This window comes from Oncorhynchus nerka, linkage group LG22 (assembly GCF_034236695.1).
Source record: "Oncorhynchus nerka isolate Pitt River linkage group LG22, Oner_Uvic_2.0, whole genome shotgun sequence".
Taxonomy (NCBI): Eukaryota; Metazoa; Chordata; class Actinopteri; order Salmoniformes; family Salmonidae; genus Oncorhynchus; species Oncorhynchus nerka.
The window spans coordinates 62866323-62888378 of record NC_088417.1 but is presented as its reverse complement, the minus strand read 5'-3'; the positions used below and the strand labels follow the sequence as shown (position 1 = coordinate 62888378).

At 43.5% G+C, this 22056-nt stretch overlaps 1 protein-coding gene across 2 annotated transcripts in view; it reads right to left on the bottom strand.

Annotated features, from left to right (window-relative positions):
- Positions 1–976: 976 nt before the first annotated feature.
- The window catches only part of ttc3 (tetratricopeptide repeat domain 3), a 31896-nt gene continuing 10816 nt past the window's right edge, over positions 977–22056 (bottom strand). For both annotated transcript variants that reach the window (XM_029627532.2, XM_029627533.2), the window contains exons 15-46: positions 19187–19223; positions 18377–18431; positions 17229–17319; positions 16743–16895; positions 12286–12366; positions 12045–12154; positions 11825–11951; positions 11584–11706; positions 11388–11489; positions 11205–11297; positions 11056–11120; positions 10734–10870; positions 9423–9743; positions 8958–9233; positions 8779–8825; positions 8601–8660; positions 7849–7925; positions 7601–7756; positions 6760–7399; positions 6597–6668; positions 6353–6502; positions 5968–6107; positions 5731–5799; positions 5480–5576; positions 5250–5353; positions 5050–5134; positions 4800–4901; positions 3844–4106; positions 3633–3759; positions 3217–3357; positions 2943–3035; positions 977–2755 (exon numbers count right to left, since the gene is read on the bottom strand). In XM_029627532.2, the coding sequence (XP_029483392.1) occupies positions 2627–2755; positions 2943–3035; positions 3217–3357; positions 3633–3759; positions 3844–4106; positions 4800–4901; positions 5050–5134; positions 5250–5353; positions 5480–5576; positions 5731–5799; positions 5968–6107; positions 6353–6502; positions 6597–6668; positions 6760–7399; positions 7601–7756; positions 7849–7925; positions 8601–8660; positions 8779–8825; positions 8958–9233; positions 9423–9743; positions 10734–10870; positions 11056–11120; positions 11205–11297; positions 11388–11489; positions 11584–11706; positions 11825–11951; positions 12045–12154; positions 12286–12366; positions 16743–16895; positions 17229–17319; positions 18377–18431; positions 19187–19223 (4323 nt within the window). In that variant the 3' untranslated portion in view covers positions 977–2626. The remainder of the gene's footprint in view (positions 2756–2942; positions 3036–3216; positions 3358–3632; positions 3760–3843; positions 4107–4799; positions 4902–5049; positions 5135–5249; positions 5354–5479; positions 5577–5730; positions 5800–5967; positions 6108–6352; positions 6503–6596; positions 6669–6759; positions 7400–7600; positions 7757–7848; positions 7926–8600; positions 8661–8778; positions 8826–8957; positions 9234–9422; positions 9744–10733; positions 10871–11055; positions 11121–11204; positions 11298–11387; positions 11490–11583; positions 11707–11824; positions 11952–12044; positions 12155–12285; positions 12367–16742; positions 16896–17228; positions 17320–18376; positions 18432–19186; positions 19224–22056) is intronic.

Below are 22056 nucleotides of genomic sequence, written 5' to 3'. Positions count from 1 at the left end.
TGAGTTGTCATAATGCTAATTTTAGGGGCACTGGCAAACACAAAGTAACTTAATGTATTCGGGGCAATTAGGGGGGCATCTGTTGCAAGCCGTAATCATGAGGCTACAAACCAGAGTTACACTGAGGCGGTGTGGAATAGTAGGAAGATCACTTTATGAAGCTCACCCTGCACTATCAGCTCCGTGAAAATAATGAGGAAGTCTACCTCTGATAAGCTTCTCAGTAAAGCATTAAAAACAATCAAGGAACCCAGAAAAGTGCTAAAAATAGCCCATATTAAAATATGTAGCCTAAGAAACGAGGTCCATGAAGTGAGTAACTTGCTTGTATCACAGGACACACATTCATCTCTGAAACTCCCTTAGATAATACCTTTGATGATACAGTGGTAGCAATTCATGGTTATAACATCTACCGAAAAGACAAATGTAAACGCAGGTGTTGCGGTCTATATTCAGAACCACATTCCTGTAAAGCTTAGAGAAGATCTGTTAAATACTGTTTAAGAAATACAGCTACAGGTTCATCTGCCTCACCTAAAGCCCATTCTTGTGGGAGGCTGCTATAGACCAAGTGCTAACAGTCAGTACCTGGATAATGTATGTGATATCAGAGAAGTATATTTTCTGGGTGATTGAAATATTGACCGGCTATCATCAAGCTGTCCACTCAGGAAAAAACTTAACTAGTGCCTGCAACCTGGTTCAGGTTGTCAGTCAACCTACCAGGGGTTACAAACAGCACAGGAATTAAATCAACATGTATTGATCACATCTTTAACACTGCAGATATTTTTCTTTAGAGCAGTATCCAAATCCATAGGATGTAGTGATCAAAATAAAGCCATATCTAGGAAAACTAAAGTGCCAAAGGTTAGGCCTAATATAAGAGGTCAAACAAGAAGTGTTGTAGTGATTCATATGTTGATGTAAAGAATATTTACTGGTCTGTGGTGTGTAATGAGAAATCAGACGCTGTACTTGATACATTTATTAAACTACTTATTCCAGTTACTAATAAGCACACACCCATTAAGAAAATGACTAAAAACTTAAATCCCCTTGGATTGGATGAGGAATTGAAAAATTGTATTGAGAGGGATGAGGAAAAAGGTATAGCAATTAAGTCTGGCAGCCCAACTGATTGGCAAATGTACTGCAAATTAAGAAATCATGTGACAAAACTAAAAGGAAACTACACTATGAAACAACTAATGTAAAGAATGATAGTAAAAAGCTTTGGGGCACCTTAAATGAAATTTTGGTTTAAAAAGAAAAGCCAACTCGGCTGCTTTTTCAGTCATAGAATCAGATGGCTCATTCATCACAAAGCCCACTGATATTGCAAAATTCTTTAAGGATTTTCATTGGCAAGATAAGCAAACTTAGGGATGACATGCCAGGAACAAACACTGACAGTACACATCGGATCAATTTATGAAAGACAATAATGGTACTTTTGAATTCTGTAAAGTCAGTGTGAAAGATGAAAAAAGTATTGTTTATCAACAATGACGAGCCACCGGGGTCTGACAATCTGGATGGAAATTACTCAGGATAATAGCAGACGATACTGCCACTCCCATTTGTCACATCTTCAATTTAAGCCTACTAGAGTGTGCCCTCAGGCCATCATTGTAAATAAGTATTTGTTCTTAATTGACTTGAATAGTTAATTAAAAGGTTGCATTAAAAAAATGTATAGTCACTGAGCTCTTCAGTAAGGCCATTCTATTGCCAATGTGTCTATGGAGATTGCAATGGCTGTGTGCTCAATTTTAAATCACCTGTGAGCAACAGGTGTAGCTGAAACCAAATCCACTAATTTGAAAGGGTCTCCACATACTTCTGTGTGTGACACACAGTGTACCTGACATTCTATTAAAAGAAGGAATCACATGCTTTTTATCTGATAGGGAACAGTTCAGGGGTCTCGTTGAAAACAAACTGAAAGCCATGAGTTCGGTTAAAAACCGGGTTTTCCTGAGATTCCAGATGACAGCACTTGTCAGGAAAATCCTTCAGGCTACGGCTGACTGCTTTCAACAGCATAGAACTTGTATGAACAAGTCTGATTAACTCTTAATTAAAATCTGTCAATCTTAAAATTAACTATACAAAAATGTGGTAAATATTTTTTAAATTGCAGTTGGTTCTTTCCTCCAGTTCCAACTTTTCAAACAAAGTAACTGGCAATCAAACTTTATTACACCAGGCACAAGAATCTTAAGACTTTAAGAATTAGCTCAACCCATAACCACACTTAAAGTAAACCAGGCCCAACTAAACCACTCCTTACTCAAACATGTGTCTAATGACAACGCTGTGATTAATGGTTATGAACATATTTAACAAACGTTGTCTACTACAAAAAAATGTGCTTAAGTAAAAAGTCTAAACAATATAACGGCACATACGATAGACGAAAAATAAAAAGCTCAACATTCATTGCATGATGGAGTATAAACCAATATAAATCATAGTAAGGAGATCGCTCGATAACTGGTCCATCGCACTTGACTTTCGTCCAATTTCTTTATCGCCACATCTGACAGCAGTTGAACACATACTGGGAATCAATCTGTGTTTAGAATTCAGGCATAAGGGGGTTGGTAGCTGGGGGTGTTTAAGAGAAAGCAGCGGGCGTGTGGCCCCTGCGTATTCTGCCAGGTAGCAGAGGGAAATCCTCGGGCAGGAGAGCGTGCTCTCTGCAGGTGGGACAGGTGCTCTGCTCCTTCAGCCACGACTTAATACACTAGAGGGAGAAGGGGAGAGGAAAAGATAAGTGGTAGAAAATGACTGACCGTCAAACCAATCCCGAATGATAAAACAGGAATTCCCTGTTTGTGTTCTACTTGCCCTAAATAACCACAGGGCCATAGATAAAAGCACTGGGCAAACTCAGTTGCAGACTACTTAAGGGTGTGATGAAGTGGCCTTACCTCTCTGTGGAAGCTGTGTCTGCACTCCAGCACACACAGGTCCTCCTGGGACATGTCCTCATGGCAGATGATACAGGGATCCTCCATGTTCAACTGTACAAGACACACATACATCAGAATCAAAAAGTCCTTGTAGTACACAACAGCAAACCCTACAATCTACGCACTATTTAGGCTTCGGCATCTGTACATCCATGTTATTGTCTGACCAGGAGAGTCGAGCCCTGCTGTCATTACTGTGCGCGACTCAGTGTGAAGTGCAAGCTGAACTCACCGCCTTTGACTTGGAGTGTCCTTGGGCACCCACACTCTTCCAGACATGGGCGGGGGGTCCAGTAGAGTGGACAGAGGCTGGAGAGTCAGAGCGCGAAGGGGGCCCAGCAGTGTCACCCGTACCAGCACTGCTCAGCTGCTCCTGGACACACACACAAATACGTTAGTTCACATGGAAGCCAACAGTTGTGGGCATATTTTAACGTAGGAGTGAACGTGAATAAGGACACAATACGTTTTCAATTGATACTTCCATTCAATATATACTTTGAGATCCCTTTAGTTCAAAATCTCGCTAAACATAGTGATAAAGATCATCCCTGAGAGGGGATACAGAACTAGCGCAAGTATGAAGACATTTGCCAACAGGTGTAGTATGGTCCTAGTCCTTGGTGCAGGTTACTTTGGGGCTCTTACTCTGGTGGAGTCCTGGTGGTCCAGGATGAGCTGGGCCACTCTGTTGATGACCTCCTGGTAGGACAGGGAGTTCAAGCATCCTCTGTTGGCCGTGCGCATCTCCCCAATGAACTTGGACAGCACAGGCCTGAAATGACAAATCAGTATTGAATACTAGAGCGCTCGTACACCCATAATAGCCATTTGTGTGCACACGTTTCTGTTACGTTACCTGCTATAGTGAGGGAACATGACGCTGAGCCGATCTACGATTCTATCGTACACATTGATGGGCTGTGGGGCCGGTGGCCTGGAAGCCTGGTTCGGCCTTGTGATAGGACGGTTAGTGGTAGCACTAGCTGGAACTCGAGCCATACTGGAGGGCAGTGCAACACTCTGATCCATGGCTGGGGCAGGAGGGGCTCTAGGCAACCCCGGGTGACCGTAGAGGGGGGCTCTCATGTGCACTGGAGGGCAAGGGAGCTGCTGGTGAGCCTGGGGTGGGAACAGCATCAGAGTGGGAGCCGGTTAGTAAGACCACTTGACAGGAGATTACAACGGAAATGTTCCAAAACACCTTGACAAACTGACATGGGGCAGAGGTAAAGCCTGGTGAGATGGTAGAGCTGTGTGTACATATAGAAAGTGAGTTCTGTTCCTAACTCAAGGTCTTTTTCAAGCAACATTGACTAGATTGTGGGCCACCCCAAATAAGGGACATCTCTTCCCTGACAGAGCTGCTCTGCCTCTAGCTAGCTGCCTGCTCGGACCCCAGGGACCCTCTAATGGGGAAGTGGAGCTCCAGGACCTGCCTGCCGTGTGAAGCCTGCACTGCATCTCAAGCCTGGCACCACTAGGGGGAGGGCAGATGGATGGGACAGAGGGGAGGCAGAGGGGTACCAGGGACAGGTCTTCCTCTGAGACAGAGTATATCTGGGAGAAGCAGGGCACCACAGGCCTCACTCATCTGACAAACAGCTTCAAGGTATAGGCTGAGAATAGCCAATGCAGTTTCAAAGCATGTTACTAGGTGTTTATGGTCACAATAGCACTCTTACAATTTTATTTTTAAAAACCCGACATAGCATGTTAGCTCAGCATCCTGTTTGTCAGAATGGACAACAAAATAAAGACATCAGAAAAAGTAAACCTTTGCTAAACTTAAAGTCTGGTTGTGCTGCATCTTACCGGTACAGGTGGAGGCCAGGGGGCACTGGGGACTGCAACTGGGGGTAGAGTGCACAGCCTGGTCCCCCTCTTCACCTGTTCCATCTGATCCTGGTACTGTGCCTGTGGAGAACAACAATGCGGTCACAAACACAAACAGACCAGCCCTCAAAAGCCTGTGCACCTTATGTCCAATGTCTTCTGTAATGGTCACATTGGAAATGGCATCCCAATAGTTGAATCTGTGTTTGTTAGCATTGTTCTTTTGTACCTCAGTTGAGCGGATTTTCTCCTCTGCTTCTTGAGCACATGCTATCCAAGCCTCTGTGGCTGACTGGAGAATTTGGGAAGGTAATCTGAGGAGGATGAAGGAGAGAAGAGATTGAAACTGCTAAACTGGTTCTGGTGACAGCATGCAAGTGACTCTACGGGCCCTCAGTCTGTCCTGTGTTTAGTGTTACCGACACCTACCTGGGTGAGACTTCCTTGAGTTTGGCCAGGATGGCCCTGGCATCAGACAGAGACCTGTAGAGGCAGCGGAGGCCGCGGCTACGCCGGTTCTCCAATATAGACAGCTAGGGAACATGTCAGTTGGGAAAGAACATTAGAGCTACAAATGGTATGAGAAATACTCACTACCCACACTAACAGAATTCTGAGGAACATGCAGGTATCTCAACATACACATTCAACCCACATACCTCTGCTCCCTGAGACCTCCTAGTTGCCTTGGCACACAGGTCTCTGCACCGCTTGATCTCATCCTCCAGGCTCATCTTCTCAGCAGCTGACTGGTTACTATGGGAAAGAATCACTGCACATTTAGCACAGCAGCAGCACAATGCTCAGAAGAGTTAGTAGCATGTTAACCTAAATGCCACTCATTAGGACACATGTGAAAACACTGCAGGTGTTGTGATGCTGCTGTGGGTTTAGAAACATGTCAACATGCCTCAGCTCCAGGAAGTTATTCAGCTGGGTCTCATACTCCTTGTTCTTCTTGTGGATGTTCTCAGAAATGCTGTGGAAAATGAAAACAAAAAGTTAGAATCAAAGTTATTCGTCACCCTCACCTATATAGACAACCAAATGTGCATTTATCAATGACTCCAATGAAGGTCCCTTTGACGTTCACCCATGGTGCCCATTTGGATATACACAGGGCAGGGCTAGACAGCATTGGCCATACCTCTCCTGTGACTCCGCCAGCTCCTTTATCTCAATCTTTAAGGCCTTCAGTGTTTCCTGATTCTCTTTCTTCTCCTGTTGGTCCTTCTTCACCTCCTCCTCCAGCTTCTGCTGGAACAGGCCCAGCTCTTTATGGATGATCTGGAACACAAAACACCATCAGTCACTGGGCAAAACATCATGAACTCTTCCGCCCACACTAAAACGGTAGTTTCAACTGCACTTCCAGACAGAAGTAGGGTGAAGTGTTGCCCATAGACAATGATCTTGGGTCAGTTTTGTATTACTCCACTAATGATTAAGGTTGGGGAAGCTGATCATAGAGCTCTACCTAGGGAAACTTCACCCTGAGCCTTCCACACCAGTATGGGAGTACTCCTTTCTACCTGTATTGAATGGTTGATTTCCTCTTGCTCTCCTTCTAGGGCAGATATCTCCGTTTGGCGTCTTTGCTTCACAGCGCCGTAATCCTGCTTCATTTGCTGGATCTGCTGCTCAAACTCTGCATTACTCTTCTCTTTCTTGTTCATGTCTCCCTGGAGCATGGAAACAGGAATGATATGAGAGGTCAATATGATAGAGCACAATAATGTATTAAGTACAAAGGCTTATTAGGTATTCAAAACTCACATTATTCCCTTCAAAAGGCTCATAAGGCTCAGTGTTGACAGCCACTTCACTCAACGTGTCACAAGTTACTACCTATAGAAAGGGGAAAAAAACGAGACATTACATTTGGCCTTGTGATCGGTGATCTTAGAAACTTTCAAATGGAGTGAGGACAATCCCCCACCTGTACTTCCACTGCAGTCTTTCCGGGTGCCTTGGCACCGAGAACAGGAGCATAAACAGTCTCACACAATCCCTGTTCATCCACGCCGCTAATATAAAGGTCAAACGCCTCAAGGTTACGTGGATCATGGTTATTATATGACATGTTCTCCGCTCTCAGAGTTCCAATGGCACGTGCTATTTCGTTGGCAGGCGGGGCTGGTGGAGCACCAAAAACAGGTAAAACATATGGGCTGGGGAGATTGGCGATCACCTCAAGATTGCCAGTGAATTCAACCGGGTTAGGCTGCACATTAATGATGGCAAAAGGCTCATCATAATCCCTAGGTCCAGAGTCATGAGAGTTTGGGAGGAACTCCATAGCAGAAGGGTTTAGAGAGAGTCCATTGGGGATATCCCCTATGAAGTCTAGATTGTCCATTCTGTGAGTGTTGGTATCCTGCAGTGACACAGCGTGCTTCATGAGGCCCAGGAGGTTGTCGGTCATGACGAAGCGCAGCGACTCGAGGAGGAAGTGCTCAAGGCCACCTGCCTCCTGGATCTTCTGCTGGGCATCAGGAGGGAAGTTGTCCAGCTCACCGACCAGCAAGGGGTCCTGGGCCCTTAAGGGACCGTACTCTTCCAGGATCTGGGCAAAGTAGCTGGGAGGAAAGGCAGACTTACAGGTTAGAGGAGCCAGAGTCCATACACAAGGATCAGCATGACATCTGAATACACAACCAATACTTCAGGTCATTGCTTGGACTTCTTAGGCTGCAGAAAATGTGTGTTATAACTTGTATCAATGACTCATGAGGATGCACAAGTCCAATACCCAAAGGAGAAATACCTGAGGCACTTACTCGTACAAACTCTCCTTAGTTGGGTCAGGGTTGTTGTCCAATATTCTATTGTAGTGGCTACTGCGACTGCCAATGTTGTATTGTCCCTCAAACTCTGCAACCTGATTTCGAAGATGATTGGGAATGCTGAATGGGTCAGTTGAGTCAAGGAACATTCTGCAGAGAAATTATGAGCTGGTGAGAACAATGTGGGGGTTGTCAATGGGCAGACTTAATGAAGACAGTGTTCTACAAAATAGGTAACTTACAAAGAGTCATGTAAAAAATCCTCATCGTCGTCCTCTCTTGAGGCACCACCTCTCATTCCCGACAGGACAATAACGGACTAAGTAACAAAATAAAATTAGATTGGATGTCCAGAAAACACACAATAGCCTACATTTCTCTAGGTTAAAGGCTAGTTACACAAAGCAACTTTCACATCACTTGCAACTGCAACTAAAATTGCATTTCAAAACAACTTTGCTATTATATGAAGCAACTCCAAAGCAATTAAAATTGCAGCCAACAGCCAATCAAATTGAAGCTGCTTGTTTGAGAACTCTAAACTCAACCCATGCGATCTGCTGCATTATATCATGTTTTCACAAATTAGTTGTTTATCCAACTGTTTGATTATTCTAACGGCAAGGATATAGAAGAAAAACAGCCTGTACAACCAACAGCTAACTAAGCTAGCAAGCAAAGTTCATGGTGGACAATCTGTTTAGGGAGAGGTTAGGGTTCACGTCAAAATTAGACTGCTAAACCATGTACAATAATTTGTATACATCTCCTGTTCTGTCAACCCTGATTAGTTTTTGCTGCACAGCACTGAAAGCGGTGTTAACGTAACTGGGTCAGAAATCCAAACCTTCGAATGGTTCATGTGACAAGTTTGTTTTGATTGGCTGTTGCGCGCAACTAGTTGCAGGGGTGTGTTTTTCGAAGCAACTCCGTTGCAAGCAACTAAAATAGCGTGGAAGTTGCATAGTGTAACAGCCTAAGTCCTAATGCTCACCCCCTTTGGCTCCTTCTGCTTTTTTTTGCGGTTTCTGTTCTTAGTCTTAATAGGAGAATTCTGAAATTGAGGGTTTTGATTATTAGTATATTATGCCTTACGTCAAATGCAACATTAAAAGACAGTTGGCTTTAAAAAGCAAATGATAAAAATGTGGCATCCAACAATCAATACTTACAATTTCATTTTCAATCCCTGTCTTTTTAATCACTAAACAATGCCCGTCTGAAAGAGGTGGAAACAGTTAAGTTAACACAGCTGGAAACAGGAACAAGAACAGCAGCAAAACTTACTGAAATGTTTGCTTCAAGTGGACCTTTCCCCTGGTAAGGAAGGTGTGCGGGTCCAAACGCTTACCCATTAATTCAAAATAATCATCCAGCACAGTGTGGCAGGTGGTGTACTGGTCTCTGTGCTCCTCCAGTGTCCAGATAAACAGCCTCATTTCCTGGGAAGGGGCCTGCTTCAGGTACTCCGTTAGAGTCAGGCCTAGGCGGCTAAAAAACTCAGGCATGGTCCCAAACTTCTCTATGAGCATGTCCTGCAGGGGGGCAAAATTGAGCAAAGGAGCGAGGTCGAGCTGCTCCAGATGGTCTGCATAGCGGTCAATGAACAGTGCAGCTGAATTCAGACCTGGGGAAATCAGGGGAAGAAAGAAAATTAGCCAAGCTGGTCCATAAAGCATTGTCATGCCCAATTGTGTTGCGGCTGAGTACCTGAAGAGAACCAGTAATCTAGTGGTGAGAGGGTACAAAGGTATACAGCTGGGGAGGTCAGCATTGCCCTTCAATACATATGTTGAAAATACAAATGTGTGCTGACCTGCGCTGTTCAGTTGGTGGGCCCAGTCGTGCAGCTTGGGGCTGGTGACCAGGCAGCTGCTTAGGCCATGGATAAAGACACGGGCCCACACCCGGTTCTTCTTTTCCAGGAGGAGCTCTACAACATCCCCCAGGGTCTCCACCTGCCTCTCAGTGTAAGAAGTGCCCAGCTTGTTCCCCTTGATCTGATCCAGGTCCATCCATGGCTTAAGGTTCTCCATCAGGACAGAGATGTTGTGGCGCTCAGCCCTGAATAGGTCTATACGCTCACTGATCTGAAGCAGAACACGGTCCCCGTAAGCTAGCCAGGCGGGGGATGAAGCTGGAGAAGGGTGTTCAACAGTTAGAAACTGAGGATAATGTGACTAAGAGAAACTGTGGTGTGGTCAGAACATTTGGAAAGTAACAGTGATGTGGATTGCATCATGCATTTATACTGAACAAAAATATAAATTAAACTGACGAGTTAATATAAAGGAAAATCAATCAATTTAAATTTATTAGGCCCTAATCTATAGATTTCACATGACTGGGTAGGGCCGCAGCCATGGGTTGGTCTGGGAGGGCATCAGCCCACCTACTTGGGAGCAAGGCCCAGCCAATCAGAATGATTTTTTTGCATACAGAAAGGGCTTTTTTACAAACAGAAATAGTCTGTTTCATCAGCTGTCCAGGTGGCTGGTCTCAGACGATCTCACAGGGGAAGAAGCCAGATGTGGTTGTCCTGAGCTGGCATGGTTACACGTGGTCTGTGGTTGAGGCCAGTTGGACATACTGCCAAATTCTCCAAAATGGATGTTGGAGGTGGCTTATGGTAGAGAAATGAACAGCAAATTCTCTGGCACAGCACAGGTGGACATTCTGGCAGTCAGCATGCCAATTGCACACTCCTTCAACTTGAGACAACAGTGGCATTGTGGTGTGTGACAAACCTCCACATTTTAGAGTGGCCTTTTATTGTCCCCAGCACAAGGTGTACCTGTGTAATGATCATGCTGTTCAATCAGCTTCTTGATATGCCACACCTGTCACGTGAATAGATCATCTTGGCAAAAGTGTTCACCAACAGGGATGTAGACATTTGTGCACAACATTTGAGAGAAAAATATTTTGGGCATATGGAACATTTCTGGGATCTTTTACTTCAGCTCATGAAACATGAGAAAGGCTTTACATGTTGTGTTTATATTTTTGTTCAGTGTAGTCACAACTTTACATCCTTTAAGGGTGATGTCATTGAAACAGGTTCCTTTAGAAAGGAACATGTTGAATGTACATCCGGAGGAATATAATACATGTAAGATGTGTGTACCCTTCTGTTCTATGACAATTGTTTCCCCGTTCTCCAAAGGTATTTGATCATTCTTGGCTTGCGTAGACAGAGAAGCATCTTGCCTATGTTGCTTCCGCCTGAGTTTACGATCCTCTCTGGATTTTAACTTCTTGAGACTGGCAAGCAAAAAGAAAAACATTGAAAAGATAGAAAAAAATTGTGATTGTGTATTAGTACTGCCTTGGTTAAAGATATGCTTGACATACAAATTGTGTTGTCTGTTCAGTAGGCAGTCTGATAAAATTAGTTGGGTATGGACATTAAGAGAAACTTGAGCACAAAAATAAATAAAAAATCTCACCTTGTACATTTCTGATTTACTCTCAATGTTGCTTTACCCATAGGTTTGTCAATAGATGCTTCAAACTAAAGACAGAATACATTCATTAGCGTGTTCTCCAAATTTGCAATGACTTTTAATAACGTGACAACTTTAGAAAAATTCCTTACCTCACATTTGACAAGCCCTGTTGAACCATAGATTTTAATATGACAGATTCTACCCCCACAGTCTGGAGTAAAGCACATTCCCTGCAGGAAATCCTGTGGGTAAAAACAGACATGAGTATACCAGAGGCAAGAGTAACGTAAAATAAAATTGGTATGCACTTGACCCTTGTAAATAGATGTTACCTTTTCATTCTTATCAGAGAATGCTGATGCTTTCAACTTCTTCCAACAGTTGATATGGTACTCCACTTTGCAGCTTTGACAGCAAACCATCCGAATGAAACCCTATGAGTAAAGACAGCAGTTTGAGTGCTTAGTGAACATGTTAGAGGTCTGACTTTCATGGAGGCAATTTAGGTTGAACACATTTGCCTTTAACCTTGAAATCTGGATCTGTGAAGTAGATTTCTATTTTGGAATGTCCGTGGCAATTCTGATGCCGACAAATGGCATCTGGTTTAGGTGGAAATTTGCACATCTCTATGGATTCTTCTAGCAGCTCCTGGTTTGGGGTTAAAATAAAACAGAACAAAATCTAAATGACACTAAGCAATGACATCTCATGCCTCATTTCAACAGTTGAGTTGACCCAAACCCAAGTGAGATCAATGAAAACATACCTTGAAATAGTCCAGCTTACTTTCCTCAACAATAACTTTAGTAGTGGGCCAGGTCAGTTTACCAGGCGTTATCTTTTTCTTAACCATTTGCATAGAATCAGAAAACTGTTCCAGAGCAAGTGGAAATCTACAGGGGTGGAGGAAAAAAAACATTCAGTTTAACCAGTGATGTGCAGCTAATTTCAGCGTGATCTATAAGTATTATTCCAGTTGTATCTACCGGTTCTCCTTCTGATATGCCTTTCCAATGCCATAAAAAACCAGGCACTGAAACTTCCTCTCTTCAAAATGTTTGATCTTTTCAAAGTCTTTATGAGCTTCAGCAAGTTCCTAAATAGGAAAAAACACATTAGTACAAAGCCTGATGGAGTGCAAATTTTATTTGCAGACCATATCAAAAACACGTCAAAAGCAGTAACATTAGCCTCCCTTTGTAGCTAGCTAGCACACAGGTTTCTTACCTCTGGTTGACCAATCTCTATCAGAGCTGAGGCATGGCCATAAATCAGCACAACTTGGTCAAGAGTACAGAGTCCAAGTTCCTGGGGAGAAAAAAAAAAAAAAGTTAATCAGCTGCTAGCTAACTTAGACCACCGCTACACTACATGACCAGAATTGTGGACACCTGCTCGAACATCTCATTACAAAATCATGGGAATTAGTTTAGAGTTGGTCCCCCCTTTGCTGCTATAACAGCCTCCACTCTTCTGGGAAGGTTTTCCACTAGATGTTGGAACATTTCTGCAGGGAATTGCTTCCATTCAGCCACAAGAGCATTAGTGAGGCGAGGCACTGATGTTGGCCAATTAGGCCTGGCTCACAACTCAAATTCATCCCAAAGGTGTTTCGATGGCGTTGAGGTCAGGGCTCTGTGCAGGCCAGTCAAGTTCTTCCACACCGATCTGGACAAACTTTCTGTATGGACTTCGCTTTGTGCACAGGGGCATTGTCATGTTGAAACAGTAAGGGGCATTCCCCAAACTGTTGCAAGCACAGAATCGTCTAGAATGTCATTGTGTGCTGTAGCGTTAACACTTCCCCTCATTGAAACTAAGGGGCCTTAGACTGAACCATGGAAGAAAAAAATAAAATAAAAATTCCAAACTTTAGTAGGCATCACGCATTGGTGCAGGTACAGGTCTCCTGGCATCCGCCAAACCCAGATTTGTCCATCAGACTGCCAGATGGTGAAGCGTGATTCATCATGCCAAAGTCCAATGGCGGCGAGCTTTATACCACTCCAACCGAGGACAGACGATTTTTACGCCTCAGCAGTCCCGTTCTGTGAGCTTGTGTGGCCTACCACTACGCGACTGAGCTGTTGATCCTAGACATGTCCACTTCAATACCAGCACTTGAAATTGATCCGGAAAACATGCTAGCTAGTTAAAAAGTGTTGGTTAGCCATCTAAATTGTCAAGACTTGGTTGTAGAGGAAATAAATAAATATCTGCGTCGCACTTGAGAACACGCACCATGGCGTCACCTCCACATCTGAACAAGGTCTAGCAATGTTCTCTAAAACAAAGCCCAGCGATGTACTCATTCTGCCAGTTATATTGAAAGTGTCTTAGAACAGAAGCAAATGGACAATAGAAACTCCTGCTACATTTGCATCTAATATCAATTTGTAACAAATACACCCCAGTTTCCAGTTATGCTGCACCCTTCCTAATGCACACCCCGTGAAAGTATCCCTTTGTTACATTAGCCTTATTCTAAAAATGATTAAAATCTCAATCTACACATATTACTCCATAATGACAAAGCGAAAACTGGTTTACAAATGTGTAAAAATAAAAAGCTTAAATATATATTACATTTAAGTATTCAGACCCTTTGCTATGAGACTCAATTGAGCACAGGTGCATCCTGTTTACATTGATCATCTGAGACTTTTCTACAACTTGAGTCCACCCGTGGTTAATTCAACATTTGGAAAGGCGCACACCCACCTGTATCTATTAAAAAAATACATTGTAAGTACCACAGTTGACAGTGCATGTCAAGCAAAAACCAAGCCATGAGGTCGAAGGAATTGGTAGTAGAGCTCCGAGACAGGATTGTGTCATGGCCCAGATTTGGGGAAGGTTACCAAAACATGTCTGCAGCATTGAAGGTCCCCAAGAACACCGTGCCCACAATTCTTAAATGGCAGACATTTGGAACCACCAAGACTCTTCCTAGAGCTGATCGCCCTGCCAAACTGAGCAATCGGGGGAGAAGGACCTTGGTCAGGGAGGTGACCAAGAAATCAAGTGACTGACAGAGCGCCAGAGTTCCTCTGGAGATAGAACCTTCCAGAAGGACAACCATCCCTGCAGCATTCCACCAAATCAGGCTTTTATGGTGGAGTGGCCAGACAGAAGCCAGTCTTCAGTAAAAGGCACATGACAGCCCGCTTGGAGTTTGCCAAAAGGTACCTAAAGACTGACCATTAGAAACAAGACTATGGCCAAATACAGGTGTGCCAAGCTTGTAGCATCTCACCCAAGAAGACTTTGAAGCTGTAATCACTGCAAGAGGTGCTTAAACAAATTACAAAGTTCCAAACTGCCCCTGGAAGCAACATCAGCACAATAATGGTTTGCCTGGAAAATTCATGAGTTTCCATGGCCGAGCAGCCGCACACAAGCCTAAGATCACCATGTGCAATGCCAAGTGTCGGCTGGAGTGATGTTAAGCTCGCCGGCATTGGACACTGGAAACATGTTCTCTGGAGTGAATTTCAAAAGTCAGTCAGTGTCTGGTGTGGCCACCAGCTGCATTAAGTACTGCAGTGCATCTCCTCATCATGGACTTTGCCAGTTCTTGCTGTAAGATGTTCCCCACCTCTTCTCTTAAGGCACCTGCAAGTTGCCGGCCATGGCAGAACACTGACATTCCTGTCTTGCAGGATATCAAGCACAGAACGAGCAGTATGGCTGGTGGCATTGTCATGCTGGAGGGTCATGTCAGGATATGCCTGCAGGAAGGGTACCACATGAGAAGGATGTCTTCCCTGTAACGCACAGCATTGAGATTGCCTGCAATAACAAACTCAGTCCGATGCTGTGACACCACCCCAGACCATGACGGACCCTCCACCTCAATCCCACTCCAGAGTACAGGCCTCGGTGTAACGCTCATTCCATCGACGATAAACGCGAATCCGACCATCACCCCTTGTGAGCCAAAACCACGACTCGTCAGTGAAGAGCACTTTTTGCCAGTCCTGTCTGATCCGGTCTGGATGGTGGGTTTGTGCCCAACGTTGTTGCCCATGTCTGGTGAGGACCTGCCTTACAACAGGCCTACAAGCCCTCAGTCCAGCCTCTCTCAGCCTATTGTGGACAGCCTGAGCACTGATTGAGGGATTGTGCGTTCCTGGTGCAACTCAGGCAGCTGTTGCCATCTTGTACCGGTCCCGCAGGTGTGATGTTCGGATGTACCGATCCTGTGCAGGCGCTGTTACAGTCTGCCGCTGCGAGGACAATCAGCTGCCCATCCGGTCTCCCTGTAGCGCTGTCTTAGGCGTCTCACAGTACAGACATGGCAATTTATTGCCCTGGCCACATCTCCAGTCCTCGTGCAGCATGCCTAAGGCACGTTCACACAGATGAGCAGGGACCCTGGGCAGCTTTCTTTTGGTGTTTTTCCAGAGTCAGTAGAAAGGCCTCTTTACTGTCCTAAGTTTTCATAACTGACCTTAATTGCCTACCGTCTGTAAGCTGTTAGTGTCTGAACGACCGTTCCACAGGTGCATGTTCATCAATTGTTTATGGTTCATTGAACAAGCATGGGAAAAAGTGTTTAACCCCTTTACATTGAAGATCTGTGAAGTTTTGGATTTTTACGAATTATTTTTGAAAGACAGGGCCCTGAAAAAGGGACGTTTATTTGCAAGCGTTTATAATGTTGCTATCTTGGATGGTCATCATTTGCACCCATAGCTGTCTATGAATTTGAGAGTGGTTACATTTCTCCAACCTCATCCCTCAGATTTTTAGCTAAACAGGGGAACCTCTTATAGTTTCAACTGTTGATTGTTGCTTTATTTTTTTATTATTATTATTTTATTTAAAGGGCAGCAGTGCATTTTGAACGCACAACCCCTCCACGTTTTTCAACCAAACGCTCAGACCACTACCGTTTTCGATTAATTGAACGTAATACTACGTTTTTTCATACTGAACACAGCCCGGAGGATAATCTCATTTTGGGAACCTATTAAAACATTCAGTGAAAATATAAGGTGTTAAGGGAATTTTTTATCAATAATGATTAATTATGTATACATTTCAATCAGGACTGACTAATCAGAATACTATTATGTTACTGTACATGTATGAATTCTTTCTTAATCCTAGTACTGAATATAATGTGTGTAAATATAATCAAGAATTAGAACAATGACTGTGTTCCTTGGTAGAAATGAATGAACTATATCTTCAGACTGGCTAGAATGCTTATCTACACAAGACCTTGGCTCGACCATAAATTATATTAAATTGGTAGGGAGACGATGTGGGAAGGCTTGAGATACTGCCTTTGTACCAGGGTGGGAGAAGAGACGGGTTGGTACTGGAACTAATGACGTCATTTTCAGTTTATAACCTGTGGCAAACTGTACCGTGTTCAGTACTCTCGTGAATAAACTCTGATTGACTAAGACTGGGCTCTGTCCATTATTATAGAATAAGGGTCTTACAAATCCTTATGAATTGACAGATTGTTTAATTTTAATTGGGTATTAAAACAGAGCAATTTAATTCCTGTAACATAAGGGCAGTTTAAAACTACCACTGACAAACATTGAATTTGATAGAAAGTTATTTCACAGTGGAGTACAATTTGAGCTGAAGTTGACGAACGCTAACACACCTCTGATAGTGTCACTGAGGGCTGATTGTGAGAGGAACACTGTTCTGTGCTGTACCTTTGGTGTGCTGGTCACCAGGATGCTGAGGGCCTGGGAGAAGGCCTGCTCTGCGTTGCGGCATCGCTGGTCGGCCAGGGCCACGTGGGCATCCTGCACAGCTGACATCAGTGCATCCCGCACATTAGGGTCTCTGGAGCTGCCGGATACCGCCTGAGTGGGAAGGGGTATCAGTGAGTCACTAATATCACACAAGTTGGTTTAGAAAAAACTTTTCGGTGTGAAAACTACTTCAGGAGATCATGCATCAATCCTAGCTGACGTGTTCTTTGTGGTAAAAACGATTATGGGATGAATGTACAAACTGTTTCAGAGCCAGGGAGGTGGTGGGTTAAACTCGCAGGAGGAAGGTGCGGAAGCCACAGTACATTTGCATCCCATTAGCAATGTACAGTTATGGCAAGAAATACAAGGAAGGAAAAGCATCCAGCGTTGCGAAATCCTGTTTGACTTGTGACAATGACCTCATGTTACATGACGGTCTACCTTTTCCTTTGACTGCTGGTTTCTGTTCTTCCCTTTCGTTTTCTCTGAAGAGCAGGGCTCCGGTTTGCTGCTATTTTTATCAGCCATTTCACTGAAAAGAAACAGATCACTTTTAGGTGTTGACAATGCTAACTTCTGAGTAGCCTACCGTCAATTGCACAGCACAAAAACTTTACTGAGTATCTCCAGTGTTACTTGAGGCAGACCAAAAACAGGAAATCACCCAAGTATGCAAGGGTGTGCACCGAGCAGTAGGCAGTTGGTGTGCCACGTGATTCGACAAGCACTGTCAAGCATTAATCAAGTTGGCAAGAAAGTACATACCACACAACTTGCAAACAAAGGTGTGCCGTATGTACTTTCCCTATACACAATTTTCAAAGAACAGACTCAGATTCTTGGTAGCGTTCAATAAAGCAGAAAATATCCATTGCTTCCGATAAAGCCTAAATTATTTTCCACTGTTAGGCTGGACCAAAAATCTTAAATTTGCCATCATACTGTTCATTAGTGTTGTCATACCAGAATTGTTGGTTTGGTATCACAATTCCAAGGCAGAAAGGCATATTATTAGCCGTAGTCATAGAATGCACTTGACCCAGCTACCAGTATCATCTAGTATTTTAAAGTGTTCTAGCATGTAATGGAAAATCTTTACCGGTAAGAGTCATTAGAAGACAAAAATGAATATTACCAATTGAACAACATCTATTGAAGAATAAAAATCAATGTCAGCGTTTACATAGCTGGCCATAAATGGTGCATTTTACTTTATAGGTTGGTTATGTAGGCTTCTAACGCATTGCTTTCAACTACATAATACAATTAAGAGATATATATATATATTTACATTAAAAACAACTCAATCAGTAAATGACAAACATTTGACAGATGAATCGAAAGTAAAAATCTAGTACCGAACAATTCATGTTCTAGTATCGAAAAACGACTGAAGTTTAGGTATACCGTTCAACACCCTACTGTTCATACACATTCACTTTAACACACTAGTAATGCCCGTTTGGGGTCAATATACTCCTTTAAAAATCGTTCATCCCCAATCAACAGCAGACCTGGTCTTTTGGTCTGGCAGTGAGGTGAGCCTAATGTATTACAAACCCGGAAAACAAATCAAACATAAAACTTACACTTTCATCTCTTTAGGCACCTTGGTATTATCCACCGAATGTGCTCTTCTTGTACCTTTCACCAAGGAGAAAAGGGTTAGCTTCTGAAAACATGAGGCTCCCAGTGAAAAAAACAGCAACTTGGCAAAGTTCTTAAAGAGACAGTTCAAGGAAGTCAAAACAACCAAAAAGGTGATGATAGGCTGAACTTGTTAGCTGCGTATGTCAATACCTGACTCATATCAAAAGCATCTCATGGAACCTAAAAAGGTGCATTGTATTTACCACAAAAACTAAAAAGGCCAAACTATATTTGCTTCCATTTATACTGAACAAAAATAAACTCAATTTCAAACACTTTGCCGAGTTAGTTCATATAAGGAAATCAGTCAACTGAAAAAGTCATTAGGCCCTAATCTATGGATTTCACATGACTGGGCAGGGGAGCAGCCATGGGTGGGCTGAGCCCCACCAACTGAGGAGCCAGGTCTAGCCAATCAATGATTTCCCCCCACAAAATGCTTTATTACAGACAAGTACACCCCCCCCCCCCCACACGTAATGATCATATTTAATCAGCTTCTTGATATGCCACACCTTTCAGGTGGATGAATTATCCTGACAAAGGATAAAATGCTCAGACAGGCATTAAAACAAGCACAAATTGAGAAATAATAATTTTGTGCACAGAACATTCTGGGATCTTTTTCAACTTATGAAGCATGGGACGAGCACATAACACATTGAGTTTATGTATATTTGTTCAGTGGATATCAACCCAAACAGAAGACTTAATGTCTAACAAAACAGAAATAGCCAAAAACATCCTACCTGGTTGTGTCTGGCTTTCCACCTTGACTTCCAAGCCCTGTGTTCAGTGACATGAAAAACATCAGAAATAAACAATAACTAAAACATGAGGGATGAAACACTGAACAAAATATTGAAAACCACAAGATGCAACCATTTCCGTTAGTTCATATATAATCTGGCAATTGGAGAGAAAAATAAAAAAAATCAGTAGACCCTAATATGGATTTCATAAGACTGGGAATACTGGTATAAAATCAGTTTATCACAGATAGCGTTAAAAATGTAGGGGCATTGATCAGGAAACCAGTCAGTATCTGGTGGCCACCATTTGCCTCATGCAGCACGACATCTTTTGCATAGAGTTGATCAGGCTGTTGATTTTGACCTGTGGAATGTTGTCCCACTCCTCTTCAATGGCTGTGCCAAAATACTGGATATTGGCGGGAACTGGAACACAGCGATCCAGAGCATGCCAAACATGCTCAATGGGTGACCGTGCAGTCAGAAAGTATTTAGACCTCTAGTCACGTTACAGCCTTATTCTAAAATTGATTAAATTAGAATTTCTCTTCTACACACACCATAACAAAGTGAAAACGGGTTTAAAAATAAAATACTGTACATAATTTCTCAGACCCTTTGCTAGGAGACGGCATCATGTTCCCATTGATCATCCTTGGAGGCATTTCTAAAACGTGATTATAGTCCAGCTGTGGAAAATTCAATTGACTGGACATGATTTGGAAAGGCACACAGCGGTCTATATAAGGTCCCACAGTTGGCAATGCATGTCAGAGCAGAAACCAAGCCATGAGGTCGAAGGAATTGTCTGTAGAGCTCTGAGACATGATTGTGTCGAGGCACAGATCTGGGGAAGCATACAAAAAATAAGACTGCACTATTGAAGGTCCCCAAGAACACAGTTGAGCAAATCGGGGGAAGGGCCTTGGTCAGGGAGGTGACCAAGAACCCAGATGGTCACAGAGCTCCTCTGTGGAGATGGGAGAACCTTCCAGAAGGACAACAATCTCTACACCACTCCACTAAAAATCAGGCCTTTATGGTAGACTGGCCAGACGAGCCACTCAGTAAAAACACACAACAGCCCAGTTGGAGTTTGCCAACAGGCAACTAAAGGACAGACCATGAGCAACAAGATGCTCTAGACTGATGAAACCAAGATTGAACTCTTTGGCCTGAATGGCAAGCAGCACGTCTGGAGGAAACCTGGCACCATCCCTAAGGTGAAGCATGGTGGTGTCAGCATTATGCTGTGGGATGTTTTTCAGTGGCAGCAACTGAGACACTAGTCAGGATTGAGGGAAAGATGAATGGAGCAAAGCAGAGATCATTGATGCAGTCCTGAGCGCTCTGGAGTAGGTTCTCAGACTGGGGCGAAGGTTCACCTTCCAACAGGCCAACAACCCTAAGCACACAGCCGAGACAACACAGGAGTGGATTCCGAACAAGTCTCGGAAAGTCCTTGAGTGGCCCAGCCAGAGCACAGACTTGGACATCGCTTAGAGACCTGAAAATAGCTGTGCAGTGACGCTACCCATCCAACCGGAGCGCTTGAGGGGATCAGCAGAGAAGAACGGCAGAAACTCCCCAAATACAGGTGTGCCCAGCTTAGAGTCATACAAGAGACTCGAGGCTGTAATCGCTGCCAAAGATGCTTCAAAGTACTGCGTAAAGGGTCTTAATACTTACATACTTTTATATAAGTTTACTTTTGATAAATTCTAAAAACCTGATTTTGCTTTGTCATTATGGGGTATTGTGTGTATATTGAGGACATATGTAACCTGTGGAAACGTCTGAATACTTCCCAAATGCAATGCATGTCTGGTGGGTATGCAGGCCATGAACGAACTGGGGCATTTTCCACTTCCAGGAATTGTGTCCAGAGCAGTGCGACATGGGGCTGTGCATTATCATACAGAAACAATGGGCCTCAGGATTTCGTCCCCGGTATCTCTGCATTCAATTTGACATCGATAAATTGCAATTGTGTTCGTAGCTTATGCCTGCTAATGCCATAACCCCACCATGGGGCACTCTTCACAACTTTGACATTAGGATACCGTTCACCCACACGACGCCATCTGCCCGGTACAGTTGATTTAGCCGTGAAGAGCACACTTCTCTAGTGTGCCAGTGGCAATCGAAGGTGAGAATTTTCCCATTGAAGTCTTATGACGCAGAACTGCAGACAGGTCAAGACCCTGGTGAGGATGACGAGCACGCAGATACGATTTCTAACAGTTTCTGGGTTTGCGCAACCAAAGAATTTCTGCAGTTTCATCAGCTGTACGCGTGGCGGGTCCCTGGCCATGCCGCAGGTGAAGCAGCCGGATGTAGAGGTCCTGGGCTGGCGTGGTTACACATGGTCTGCGGTTGAGGCCGTTTGAACGTACTGCCAAATTTTCTAAAACATTCCATTCTTTTAACAGCTCTGGTGGACATTCCTTCAGTCAGCATACCAATTGTAATCTCCCTCAAAATATTGATATATGTGGCATTGTGTTGTGACAAAACTGCACATTTTAGAGTTGCCTTTTGTCCCGAGCACAAGGTACAGCTGTGTAATGACCATGCTGTTTAATCAACTTCTAGTGGGTGGATTTAAACATTTGTGAACCAAATTTGAGAGAAATAAGGTGTATGGAAATTTCTGGCCTCTTATTTCAACTCATGAAATCAACAGTTACACATGTTCTGTTTATATTTCTTCAGTGTATTTGGTCTGTATAACAGTATTACTCACAAACAGGACTTTAGAAACATTAATGTCCATGAGATGACATCAATGCCTTAGCTTATCAAACAGCTCACTGATCAGTGCACAACACAAAGCAATCACCAGTTGCTGTAGTTGAACCTACTCT